Source organism: Corythoichthys intestinalis, chromosome 6 (genome assembly GCF_030265065.1).
Source record: "Corythoichthys intestinalis isolate RoL2023-P3 chromosome 6, ASM3026506v1, whole genome shotgun sequence".
NCBI lineage: Eukaryota > Metazoa > Chordata > Actinopteri > Syngnathiformes > Syngnathidae > Corythoichthys > Corythoichthys intestinalis.
In genome coordinates, this window is record NC_080400.1 from 913688 (window position 1) to 927479 (window position 13792).

The window sequence follows — 13792 nt, forward strand, 5'->3', positions numbered from 1 at the left end:
GAGGCCGGAAAGGCTTGCGTTACTATGCGTTGCGATGTTGGTTGACGACCGCGAGAAAAGTCTGAAAAAGACGGACTTACGGAGACGAGAGAGCAGAGCAGGAGTGGGGAGGAGGCAAGGGAGTGTGACGCCATTGCAAACACGATGCTACTATGCTAGGTGGCTCCAATAATACCTGACTGTAGCCGACAGCCTACAAACTACGCCCACATGATTGTTCGGTAGATATCACGTACATACAGAACTAGATGCAAATGACAGACGCGGCGGCATTAGCAACAAGTATAATAAAGAACTAGATGTGTTAGTAAACAGCCGTCCTCTTAAAGCAGTAGACTTCTCAAGAAGGCTCTGTTGTAGAGAAACTTCCTAGCGAACCTAAGTAACTTTTTATGTAAAATACTCCTAAATCGGCAAAACTTAACTTAAATCTTTCTTGAAATGATGAAACCGTTTTAGAAGTTACACATGTCGAAAATAGAAGAACTAATGCAATTACGAGAGCAATTTTAACGGTTTATTCACAACATTAAATGACTTCCACACATAGCAAAGGTTACTATGTAGTTATCGCAATATCCCCAATACCCCTATGTCTAGTTAAGTTTTTGAGAAAAAAAAAAACATGAAAATTATCACCAGTTACTTTGCCAAGTGACTAGTTACTCTTACATTCAGGTAACTGAGTTACTAACGCAATTACTTTTTGGGAGAAGTAATTTGTAACTGTATTTAATTACTTTTTCAAAGTAAGAGTAACAACACTTTTCACAATACAGCCATTACCACAGTATGCAGAAGGATTGCAGATTCAGCTGACTTTGCGGATTAATTTCTTTATTTTTTTGTATCACGCCAGCCCAATGTGCTGCAGGCTTTTGTTGCTACACCAGGGAGAGTGGTGTGAGGCTTTTGGGATTTTCTAATGATTTTGTTCACCAAGAAGAATAGGCAAAACTCGTCCGACAATTTAGAGACCATTGCAAGGATGACGAAGTGAGTAAAGTGCGTGTTTTTTGTGTCAAATACTGGGATCATGGCAAACGCTTTAATAAGGAGGTGACTTGCATTTTGTGGCCGACAATGGTCCCTGTCCACCGAGAAGACGACTGGATGGCCGATCGGTGAAGACAATCGCCGCTGCCGTTTGTGAATTGAGTCAGGGTAGTTTTGTGTCATTTTTTTGTTTTCGAATGGCGAGGAAAAGACTTGGAAGAGCCGCTGGGTTCGGGTTAGCATTTCGCCTAGATCTCACACATCCTGTTTTGTTTACGCTCTTTCCTCCGTCTCCGAACCCAGGGCAGGGAAATGACCAAAGCCGGACTAAATCGGGTGGCATAAAATACAGTTCGGGAGGTTTAAGAAGTCGGCGGTTTCGCCCATTATGCTGTAATTTAGCCCTGTCGTACTGAATATATGCATTGGTAATAATTCATATTCCATTTAGCACATTATTTGTCATGACCATACCATTTATTTGGCATTTAGGAAAAATACTTAAAAAGAATATTCTGTAAAAATATTGGAGAAGAGAGAAAAACAATGATGACATCTTGCTGCTGTGTGTGTTTCCTCGTTCTGAATCTTCCTTCTTCATTGGGCTGCTTTCTAAATCAGCTGAAATCATTACCGAAGTCATCACTCAGATGGCGGCGCCAGAGCGCTATAATGACAGGAGTAGCCAAATGGCAGCTTGACTCATTTCTCGTCATCTGCGCTTCGCCAAATTGTTGTATAGGGTCAAATGGTCTCAAAATATGATTTCAATTCACGTAATAATGCTATTTAAGATTTTTTTTTTTTTTTTAACGGTGTCACAGGCACCAGGTGTCACAAGGATAGAAAGACTTGTAGTTCTGTCGCCATTGTTGTTGACGTCACAGGGTGGTGATGTCACTTGTTTACGCTGCCGGGCTTCTAGAGTATGACTCCAGCGACATAAACATATCATCTGTTCAACCTTTTCAATTTCAACCCGAGAGGAACATTAATGAGCATGACAGCACTGTCGATATTTCACAAAATGAGCAGGAAAAGCAAAATGCACAGGAAAGACGGGATGAGGTGAGAGTAGGACAAATTCTGCTAAATGTCCTACACGAGCGAAACGTCTACAGGTGAATTAATTTGACACCCAAAGTACTACCTTGCGCTTTCAGGTTGTTTTGTTTAGATGCATACAGGCAGAACATACTAAAAATGCCTTAACATTTAAAGTTAATAATATCAAATAAGGTTGATATGCTACGTGACTAATGTGGTCAACAGATCAACAATCTGCTTTAAAGCTACCACAAGAAAACAAAATGCTTAAAAATATGAGAGGGAAACACATGCAAAAAGTATTTGGAGGCAATGAAGAGGTAATAAAAGACTCGATAAAAACACAAGTAAGCACTCGCCGCTATTAACCGATGTGTGCATGTGCTGGACGTCTTGCCGCGTAGAAGGAAACTCTGCGCGTCCATAAAAAATGGCGCCCTCTGTATCTCAAAACGTGTACTAAATATAGGGCTGCAGCTATCGATTATTTTAGTTGTTGATGAATCGATGAACTAGTTAATTCGAATAATCGAGTAATCGGATAAGGAACATGAAAAATTAAAATACCTGAGCCTCAAAGTTTATTTATTTTTTTTCTTTTTACAATGCTCAGACACACATTCCCACAAAAAACAGCTAAATGGACCAATAAACTAAATTACAAATGCATTAAAAATAAAACATTAGCTCAAACAAAAACTTTGCTTATGTTGGTCTTAACAGTGAGCAGCTGGATTTAGCCATCTGAAATGCGGCCAACTAGAGGGCAGTGTATCCACCTAGATTAATAAAACTCAATTCAAACACTTTCAAAATATACCATTACAACGCCACTTTAATTAAACGAATACTCGAAGCAGCAAAATTTAATTCCAATCTTTTTTTTCTCATCGAATTAACCGTTGCAGCACTAACTAAATATTCCAACAAATTTTAATCAATGGCAATATTTTGTGTTTCTGATAACATTTTAGTAATAGAAAGAAATTGTGGCTTATTAGAGCCTTCAAGTCCGAGGTTCCCTTTAAATCGCCAAAACAGGTCAAATGATATCTCTTTCAATTCGATATTATGTTGCACTGGAATGTGTTTTGATCAGACTTTGAAAGCAAGGATATTGAGCTGTTTTTGTGCAGCGACTGAATAGAATCCGAAATGGCAGCCAACGGTCCAAAATCCCTACCTAATGGTATTTCCATTCATTTCAATGGGAAAAGCAAATTGACGGGTACTTTGACTTCCAGGTGCGCTGGTCACAAAATTTACCTTATCAATTGGGCCAGCGCCGATTCTCAGACACAAAAAAGACGAGAGCCGGCAATTTATTCTGACCGGCCGTCTCCATGCCGGTGCGTGAGCTGGAGTTGAAGTGGCTTTTTTTTTTTTTTTGGAATGCAGAAGCGCAGCTTAGCCCCGCTCTTGTTATTTCCCATTGCAGTTAACTCTCTGACTCTGTTTGTGGATAGATTGGTCTCAGCCTCCTGTGTTGTATTGTTTCTTCAAATGTGGCTCAGACACGCTCATCGCTTCATTGTTTGAATGCAAAGATGTTCTTTTTGTGGGCCTTAAATAAAGCATTTTCCAAGTCACGCGCGGAATAGAAGATTTTTTTTTCAATATTTTTTAACTTGAGTAGCAAATAGTCCATGTTCTCATTTAAAGATATTAAAAAGAGATTTTTCATTTGAGCCAGTGACTGAAATGACTGTTTTAAATGGAGATGAAACAGTGTGAAACTAGTACTTGGTGTCATAAATGTGCTAAAACATCAAAAGAAGCAAAAAAATAAAACTGTATATGATAACAGAGCATTAGAAAGACTAGAAACTGCAATTTCTGGAGAAATTACTTTGGGTCTTTGCTGTGTGGAGATACAGATCTTAGCCCCGCCCAGGTTGGTTTGGGAACATTTCGGGGACAATATCAGGTCACTTCCTGTTGATTTGGGGACATTATGGGCAAAATAGAGCCGATCTAATAGAAGACCTCATGTTAGCTTCTAGGGTATTAAGATCGACTGATTAGTTGGCTAGCTACTATATTGGGCCGACAGTGGACTTTTATTTTATTATTATATTAGGGCTGTCAAACGATTTAAATTTTTAATCGAGTTAATTACAGCTTACAAATTAATTAATCGTAATTCAAACCATCTATAAAATATGCCATATTTTTCTGTATATTATTGTTGGAATGGAAAGATAAGACACAAGACGGATATATACATTCAACATACGGTACATAAGTACTGTATTTATTATAACAATAAATCAACAAAATGGCATTAACATCATTAACATTCTCTTAAAGTGATCCATGGATAGAAAGACTTGTAGTTCTTAAAAGATAAATGTTAGTACAAGTTATAGAAATTTTATATTAAAACACCTCTTAATGTTTTCGTTTTATTAAAATATGTAAAATTTTCAATCAAAAAATAAACTAGTAGCTCGCCGTTGTTGATGTCAATAATTACACAATGCTCATGAGTGCTTAAGCCCATAATATCAATCGCACCCAAGCGCCAGCAGAGGGCGACAAAACTCCCAAAAACTCACAACAGGTTGGCATTGCACTGTGCTGTCATTTTAATCTGTTTGAGCGGGGAATGTGCGTTAACTGCGTCAAATATTTTAACGTGATTAATTTAAAAATTAATTACCGCCCGTTAATGCGATACTTTTGACAGCCTTAAAAAAAAAAAAAAAAAAAAATCAAATATGAGTTTACAAAATCGGCTTTCGACATCGGCAATAGGCTGAATTTATTATTTTTTAAAATTGCTTTCGGCATCGGCCTTTGAAAAACCCATAGGGGTCGACCTCTACTCATTATATGAATATTAATTGATTTTTTTCTTCTGTTACTTCCTTTTAGTAGTACTATCGGGATTAATTGGGATCGAATCATGACCTTTGGTGATACGATATAGGGCAACACACACCCCTACTATTTCTTTTATTCCGCCAATACTCAATGTGTATTGGTTAAATGTAAATTCAGGCACAAAGCGGTTAAACCCACCAAGCATACAGTAGCTTAACTGGAACTGTCACACGTTGCTATTATCGGAAAATGTAATAGCGACCGTGTAAAGCTCAGCATGGAGTCTCCTTGAACCCGTGCCCGTCCACTGATACCTTTTCATCCCACCTATGCCATTAGCTGTCAATCACCCTAATGCGCTCAGGCCCATTTTCCACCTCCACACTTTGATACCCGTAGCATACGGTTATTAGGCCGTGCTAATTTCATGCTCGTTGAACTTGATGAACTGCGTTATTGATTTGTTGTTTTCGACTTTCTGACCGATTATTTGTGACTAAAGGGGGGGCAGCGCCGCCACCTTTCATTAAAGGAGAGGCTATTTTATTTTCACAGATGGTTAAATTCCGATCAAAGCTTTTAGAGAGGAAAGTGCTGATGACCCAGCTCGCATAAAGGAGATTGAATACCGTGTGTCAGAGATATTATGCTTCAATTTATGGGATTTATTTCATTTTTATACAAGTGCAATTTTGCCAATTTATTTACAGCAGGTGTTTTATCAGTCGGGCTCCATTTTGGTTTGTCTGGATCAGTCAGAGTGGAACTGGAAGTCAATCTGATATCGTGTAAATTATGCTCAAAATGCATTAAGATTTGTGGTCTCTTCTTTAGCCCCTCTTCAAATGGATTAGAGATTATGAGTGATGTTAAAGCAAACAAAGCCATTTGTATGATTGCATTCCTTCACCCAAGGAAAATCCATAAGAGAATCTCCGAGGAATCGATAAGCGGTATAATGGAATCAAAAGTGCTAATCCACAGGATTTATCCTTTTAGATTAACTCTTTAGTCGCCGCGAACAGTGAAAGGCAAACCAGAGATCCAGTTTTTACATCGACAGCACAGTAAAATTAGCGTATGACTAGTAGATTTGAGGTTGACCGTTCTCGGCTGGCCAATATATCTATGTATGGTATACATATGGCGGAAAACACTCAGGTGACTTGAAGTTCTGCTCTAAGACCCTCAATTTGGCCAACTTTCAAAATTGTCCGAAACGCATGTGTGATACATCATTGGAAAGCTTAAAATCTCAATTTTCTGGGGGAACAATTTTTTTTTTTAACAGGAAGGCATTTAAAAAAAAAAAAAAAAAAATTAACAGCAAAACCCTAATTGGTGGCGAGAGCACGCGAGAGCAGAAATAAAGACGCCACGATTTTAACGAGATATTATCGCTTACTTACCTCTTTTCGATCCAAAAACTCCATGTAGTGTCAAGACACAACTGTGAATGGCCACAGCTGGATTTTTGGGGAGTTTTATGGGTGAAACACGGTAATATAACAAGGGTGGCGATGCAGAAATCGAAGACTTCAAGGAGTGGTCGAGATTTTATTTTCATATATTGACCCTTTTAAACGTTTTCAATTTTTCTTTGTTTGGATCGATTATTTATCATCGAACATATCAAAGAAAATGTGACGGTAACAAAAAAGCACAATTAAGCGATAGTTCTGAGGTAGATATCCTTGACTTTTTTTAAAGACACCATTTTTTTTCATCGTGACGTCATTTGTTTAAAAGTTTAAAATATGCGCTTTTTTTTATTTTTTAAAGAAAATATTAGACATCAATTAATGATTCTAAGCTAAAAATGACAGACATTTTGAATAATATAATTACCTTTGTTTTATGGCTGGGTTGAAACAAAAGTGGTTGTGCGACGTTTGTAAATGGGGGTTTTCGGGGTAAAACGGACAAATTAAAAATATTTCGGGGGCTTAATGCGCCATGAATCTGCTATGGCGGCATATAGACATATTGTTCTATCAAACACAACAGTTATTTTGGCTTAAAATATAGCAGTTTCTTTTGTAGTGGAGTGCAAGAGCAGAAACTGCTTTTTCAGTCTTGTTTGTGTTTTCCGCCATTTATGCTCTGTGGCATGCATCTTGGAAAATGACAAACATATATTCAATTGAAGGGATAAGAAAGCGGTCTAAAATATCAATGTAAACATTTATTAAAAATTTATCCACAGCCACCTCCCCAGTGCCTATGCCTGACATGCATGCATGCCCCATATCATCTAGGACTGAGGGAGTTTTGATGTTTTCTTCAGGCAGTCGTCTTTGTAAATCTCACTGGAACAGCACCAAACAAAAGTTCCATCATCTTGTCAAGAGTCAAGAATCTGCATTGAACAACTGTTAAAGCATTCCTTGGAGAAAGACTCATCCAGTCAATGTCATAGCCTGCAAATGGCCATCTCGTTGTGACGTCCTGTTGGAGCAAATTTTTTTGTTGAATAAAAACGGCCTTTCATAATCTACGTGCTTTAAAGTCTATCGGCTGACAAAATCGGCTTTGGATGTCAGCAATCTGCTGAAATTTATTTTTAGATACCAGTATTGGCATCGGCATTTGAAAATCCTATATTGGTCGACCTCTAATATCGATACTAGTATTGGTCATATATCGATTCTTGGGAAGAGCATTTTAATCACCTTTTGGGTTACAAAGTATCACGATACATCACCATTTTGATTTATTATACCCCAAAATGAACTAATCGGCTGCCATTGATGGCGATAGAAATGACGCTGAAAGAGTGCATTAAAATGCAGCGACGGTGTCTGTTCAGTACAGCGCTCGCTAATTATCAAGTGTCGATAACCATTACAAATCGGGGAATCGGTGGCGGGCTGACATCTGGTGTGATTCCGCAGCTGGTGGCGGGCGAGTTCGACCTGGAGAGCAACTTCATCATTCAAGACGCGGAGGGCATCGGCTGCCTGCCGACGCTCCTGGAGCTCTGCGACGTCAACTGCCAGGCGGAGATCTGGAGCATGCTCACCGCCATGCTACGCAAAAGCGTGCGCAACCTGCAGATGAGCACCGAGGTGGGCCTCATCCAGCGGCTGCTGCTCCGGATCCAGTCGCTGGACGACATGATTGCAGGTGCCGCTTTTGCATCGTGAAGAAAGTAGACGGAAATGCAATTTCTGAAATGCCAATTTTTTCAGCCAATATTTGAGATACTTTTTTAAGCACTTAAGGTCGACCTACAGTATATATTGGTTAGCCGATATATCGGGCCAATAAATGGACTGTTTTAATAATCGGCCATTAGCCAATATATGGCCAATATAATAAAAGAATTTATGTTGGCTGCTTGGATGCTAATCTTTCTCATAATGGTGGACCAATATGTTGGCTAGCTACTATATCGGACCCATATATGGATTTTTTTTCAAGATCGGTCGATATAATAAGATCATTGTTATGCTCACTGTTTAGGTGGTGATTTTTCTTTTGAAGTTCAACCGATATAGAGGGCCGATATATGGACTTTTTTCATGAACGTCTGATATCGGCCGATATAAGATAACTGTTATGGTAATTATTTGGGTGGTGATCTTTATAAGGGTCAACCGATATATCGGGCCGATATATGGACTTTTTTCAAGATCAGCCAATATATAGCCAATGTAATAGAAGACATTATGTGAGCTGCTTGGGTACGAATCTTTCGCATAAAGATCGACCAATTAGTTGGCTAGCTCCTATACCGGACCGATATACAGACTTTTTTTTTTTTTTTTTTTTTTAAAGACCGCCTGATATCGATGAATATAATAGATCACCACCCAAACAGTTATCTTTTCCTTAAAGGGTAAAACGATATATCGGGCCGATAGATGATGATCAACTAACCCTAACCCTCTTTCAAGATTGTCCGATATCAACTATTTGTTACGTCCAATATTTGGGTGATGATCTTTAATTGTGATTTGGCACCATCTAATGGCCAGTGTTACAAAAGCAGGTTGCAGAAGAAAAATTGAACCTTTTATATCAGACATGTCCAAAGTCCGGCCCGGGGGCCAAATGCAGCCGGTGGTCAAATTTAATCTGGCCTCTGTCATAAAATCAATAACGTCTGGCCCGTACACAAACTTAATAAATAGCAGTACCGTTACCAGCATATGGAGGAGCTTACACACTAAATGCTGCTCCTCATTTACCCACGAAAAGGCAGCAGCACTCGAAGCAACATTACCCCGTTTGACCCTTTACTTTCAATTTTCTAAAATGGCGATATTACCACACATGACATGTTCGACAATATTATAGGGACGATAGGCAGCGAGAAATTGAAGCAACCTGAAGCTAGCTCAATTTCACAGCAGCAGTATTTCGCAAAAGCCCGAGAGTCGAAAGAGAACGCCACAGAGGCTAGTTGCGAGTAGGGATGGGAATCGAAATACGATTCCAATTCCGAACCGGTTCCTAGTGTTTCGAGGCCTCGACATCACAATGAAAAAGCCTTAACAATCGCTTTAACGATTCCGAAAGACGCATATTGCGTCGTGACGTGTCTTGTTGTCCAGACGCATCAAACTAGCATGGCACCAAGAACCACCCGCTCCAAAGTTTGGCTGCACTTCACCAGGAAAGAGGGTGAAAATGAAAGGTTACGATGGTTTAGCACGAGCATTGCAGCCGTGAACATAACAATGACAGCACGTAGGTTCAAACGCTCGAAAGTGTGTCTTCACTTCACGAGGAAAAATTACAACAAAACGACTTGCAGTCATTGCAAGGTGGAGGTAACTGCATCGGGAGGGAATACGACTGCACTGTCCTCACCGAGACGCTAAGGCTCAGTCCTGGCTATACAGCTAGCTAAACTCCCAAATGACGATACAGAAGAAGTTGGTATAATTTGCTGACTTTATTCAACCATCACTTGAAGAGTGAAACTAAAAATAGAAATGAAACAAATAAATTACCTCTCCAACAACAAACAGGTTTGCATCAACGTAAATCAGCGATGATTAGCTGCTAATACAGTAATAACAAAACGGTTAGCATGCGTTTGCTAGCATTAGCACATCGTTCAAACCACTACACAACTGGATTTAAGTGTCCGATCACGAGTGGAAACACACAACAACAACAACACAAAAGATGATGCATATAGGAGTTGCCTCTGTAGATATTTTACAAACATTAACAAAGAACGTAGGGTCGTAGCAGTGTTTCCCTCTCTCACTAAATCGCTCACTCGCTTGGATGCGGCATTTCTTCTTCGCGTGTATTCGCGCTCTTCTTCGCGTGAGGAAGCGCAAGGGCGCCACCACTTGAGCATGAAAGCACCATAAAAACTAAAAGGCATGCATTTCAATATACTGGTAAATAATACACTTTAACAGGGGTCCTCAAACTACGGCCCGCGGGCCGGATACGGCCCCCTGAGCAATACCAGAGAGCATTTTGAATTTATTATTTTCTGGCCTTTTTCTGTGAAGAACTCAGTTATTTGGTTATTATCTATTTGATTAATAGTGTTATTATTTATTATTATTATATTATTATTTTTATTTTATTTACTTTTGTTCCGTGAAGAATCCAGAAAGGGTTATTTGATTGTGGCTTTCTGAAAAACAATATTTTTTTACATTTTAGGCACTCCTGCAATCGTCACACTTTTTCTGTCACAAACTGACCTTTCCCTTCATCAGAGAAGGGAAAAGTTATGTGGCCCTCACAGGAAAAAAGTTTGGGAACCCCTGCTTTAACACATACAGTGGTACCTCTACATACGAAGTTAATCCGTTCCAGGACCTTGTTTGTAAGTCGAAATGGTCGTATGTCGAGCAGGATTTTCCCATAGGAATACATTATAATTCCATTAATTCGTTCCACAGCCCAAAAACCTTCACTAAATCCTTAAAAAATACTGCTGGTACTATTACAAATGGCAATTACACATAGCAAAACAAATAAATTATAAATCAAAATCGGAATAATAATAATAATAATAATAATAATAATTCCTGTATTAATGTAACGAATCGGGTTCTAATGTGGCGGACGTTTTTTGCTGACCCTGAACGCACCGCGGGGCTCACGTGCCAGAGACAGACCGGTGAGCTTGAGTTTCACTTTCACTTTGAATGTTTTCTTGAGAACACCTCAATTGCGGCAGACAGAAGGTGTTTTTGTTTTGAATAAGTTGTGAAATAAATGATAAAAACGTGGCGAAGTTGGCGATTTCTCTGGAGATGTTACCACAAAAGGAATTGTCAGCTTAACTTATAAAGACTGGCGAACGATGGTCATAGGAGGACCGTGGAGATGTATTTTTGAGCCATTTCACGGATGCCTACCCTACGCTCATATTTTTCTGTCATTTGCATCTTCATTTAGAAGGTAAGCGTCAACTTTTTCCTTGTTTCACCACCTGTACCAACCTTTTCTGAAACCAGTGTTGATTTGTCACACAAGAAAATCCGCCGTGCATTGGTCTGCGGTGCTGCCATTGTCGTCGTATTTCGAGCATGTCGTCGGATGTAGAAACAAATGGCGAGTCAAATTTTACGTCGGATGTCGAAAAGTTCGTGTGTCGAAGCGATCGTATGTAGAGGTACCACTGTATTGCCAACGGCAGAACGACCTATATGCCAATATATACCAATATTTTTTATTTCTATTAGAAAAATGTTTCAGTGAAATGTTATACATTCTTGTGCATTTGCCACTTATTGCCACAGTTAATATTGAGGCTTTGGGCCTCTTTTGACCTTGTTGTGAGTTTGTAAGGTTGTGACTTCTGATTAAACAAACTCGATGCCAATCAAAACGTTTGTTCTTCTTTCCCCCCCAAATTAGAATCGATAAGAGAATCGATAAAGAATCGAATCGTTAAGCAATATCGATAATGGAATCGGAATCGTAAAAATCCTATCTATTCCCATCCCTGGTTGCGAGATTGTTTGAATTAATAATTAAAAAAAAAAATTAAAGCAAATGTGACACACAGAATGGCTTGCTAAAATTTGCTTAAATATATTGTCTACGTAAAGGACGTCAGCGAAGGTCAGCCCCCCACATTTTTACTACACCAAATCTGTCCCCCTTTGCAAAAAGTTTGGACGCCCCTTTTTTATATAGACATTTGTTTTCTTTCATAATCAATCTACTTAAAAAAAAAAAAAAAATCATCCTCAAAAATCGGCTTTAAATCGGTAATCGGCTGAATTGTTATTTATTTATTTAATAGGCACAGTGCGTATTGATGAACAAACATCTAAAACATGTAAATATGCCAAATTGTAGCAAAAATAGCTAATTTACATCCGCAGTCCCTTTTAAAAATTGGTTTCGGCATTGGCCTTTGAAAATCCCACGGTCCACCTCTACTCATTAAATGAATATTAGAATTGATTTTTTTCTTTCGCTATTGCCTTGTAGAAATAACAGTCAAAAGTGTTTACCTCTCAGCACATCACCCCAACAACACCTTTGTAGAAGAGTGCTTCTTTGCCCTTTGTTCTTGTTGGAATGTGTGGTGTACCAACTAGTAAGCATTGTGTGTCTTCAAAGACCTGCTGGTGGACATGCTGGGCGTGCTGGCCAGCTACAGCATCACAGTGCAGGAGGTCAAGCTCCTTTTCAGCATGCTACAAGGGGAAGGCGGCCTCTGGGTAAGTGACCCCGTAGAACACGCGCCGCGAGACGGACAGCGAGAATGGCCAAAAGCTTTGGCTAGTACTTTTTGTGCTTCCTCCGCAGCCCAGACATGCGGTCAAAATGCTGGCGGTGCTCAACCAGATGCCCCAAAGACACGGACCCGACGCCTTTTTCAACTTTCCAGGGCGCACCGCCGCCGTAAGTCGCTTTTCAGTGCTATTGACTTAGACGTGGACCGATATGGGATTTTGAAAGACCGATCCCGAGTTTAAAAAAATTAATTCAGCCGATTGTCGATGTCTGAAGCCATTGCAAGCTATTATTTGAGACCAATGCTTTTTTTAAAAACCCTCTGGTGCATAGTGGTCACTACTAGGAGTGGGTACCTCTTGGTACCTCACAATACGATACGATTTGCGAAACAAAGCTCACAATAACCATGACCTGGCGATACGATTATCGATACATTGGTCAGGAAATCATTCTAGGATATTCTACAAACAACGAATTAACAGAAAAACAAGCTTCTAGTGTGGATTGGAATGAGTTTATCACTAGTAGACGTCCAATCCATTTGAACTGGGAGGGTGGCAGCGAATGAACGAATGATTGAACATCTATAGCTGTCAGTGGCAGTCAATGGCAGGCAATTAGGTCATTTTGGGCCATTTAAGGTCTCACTGGAACAGCACCAAACAAAAGTTCCAGCATCATCACCTTGTCCTATACAGATTCTTGACCCTTGTCACCTTGTCCAATGCAAATTCTTGACTCTTGACAAGGTGATGATGCTGGAACTTTTGTTTGGGGCCGCTCCAGTGAGATTTACAAAGATGACCGCCTGAAAAAGACATCAAAATTCCCTCAGTCCTTGATGATATGGGGCTGCATGTCAGGCAAAGGCAACGTAGTTAAATCTTCAATAAATGCACAAGTTTACATTGAAATCTTAGACAGCTTTCTTATCCCTTCAATTGAAAAGATGTTTGTCATTTTCCAAGATGACAATGCATCATGCCACAAACCTAAAACTGTTGAAGCATTCCTTGGGGAAAGTCTCATCCAGTCAATGGCATGGCCTGCAAATAGCCCTTGGCACCTTTTTAAAACGATATCTCGATTCTTGGCAGGAGCATATTGATAACCTTTTGGGATACAAAGTATCACGATATATCACCATTTCCATATTTTGTCACACCCCTAGTCACTACAGTGGAAAGCTACTGAAACATACCTTTCTCTTTAAAGCATTGGTTTCAAGGGTTTAACTGCGTAGCAA

General features: G+C 39.5%; 1 protein-coding gene across 1 annotated transcript in view; it reads left to right on the top strand.

Annotated features, from left to right (window-relative positions):
- LOC130917406 (neurobeachin-like) overlaps positions 1-13792 on the top strand; it is a 572897-nt gene that overhangs the window by 94298 nt on the left and 464807 nt on the right. Inside the window, exons 2-4 of the mRNA XM_057838766.1 lie at positions 7764-7995; positions 12427-12527; positions 12616-12711. Coding sequence (XP_057694749.1) covers positions 7764-7995; positions 12427-12527; positions 12616-12711 — 429 coding nt within the window. The remainder of the gene's footprint in view (positions 1-7763; positions 7996-12426; positions 12528-12615; positions 12712-13792) is intronic.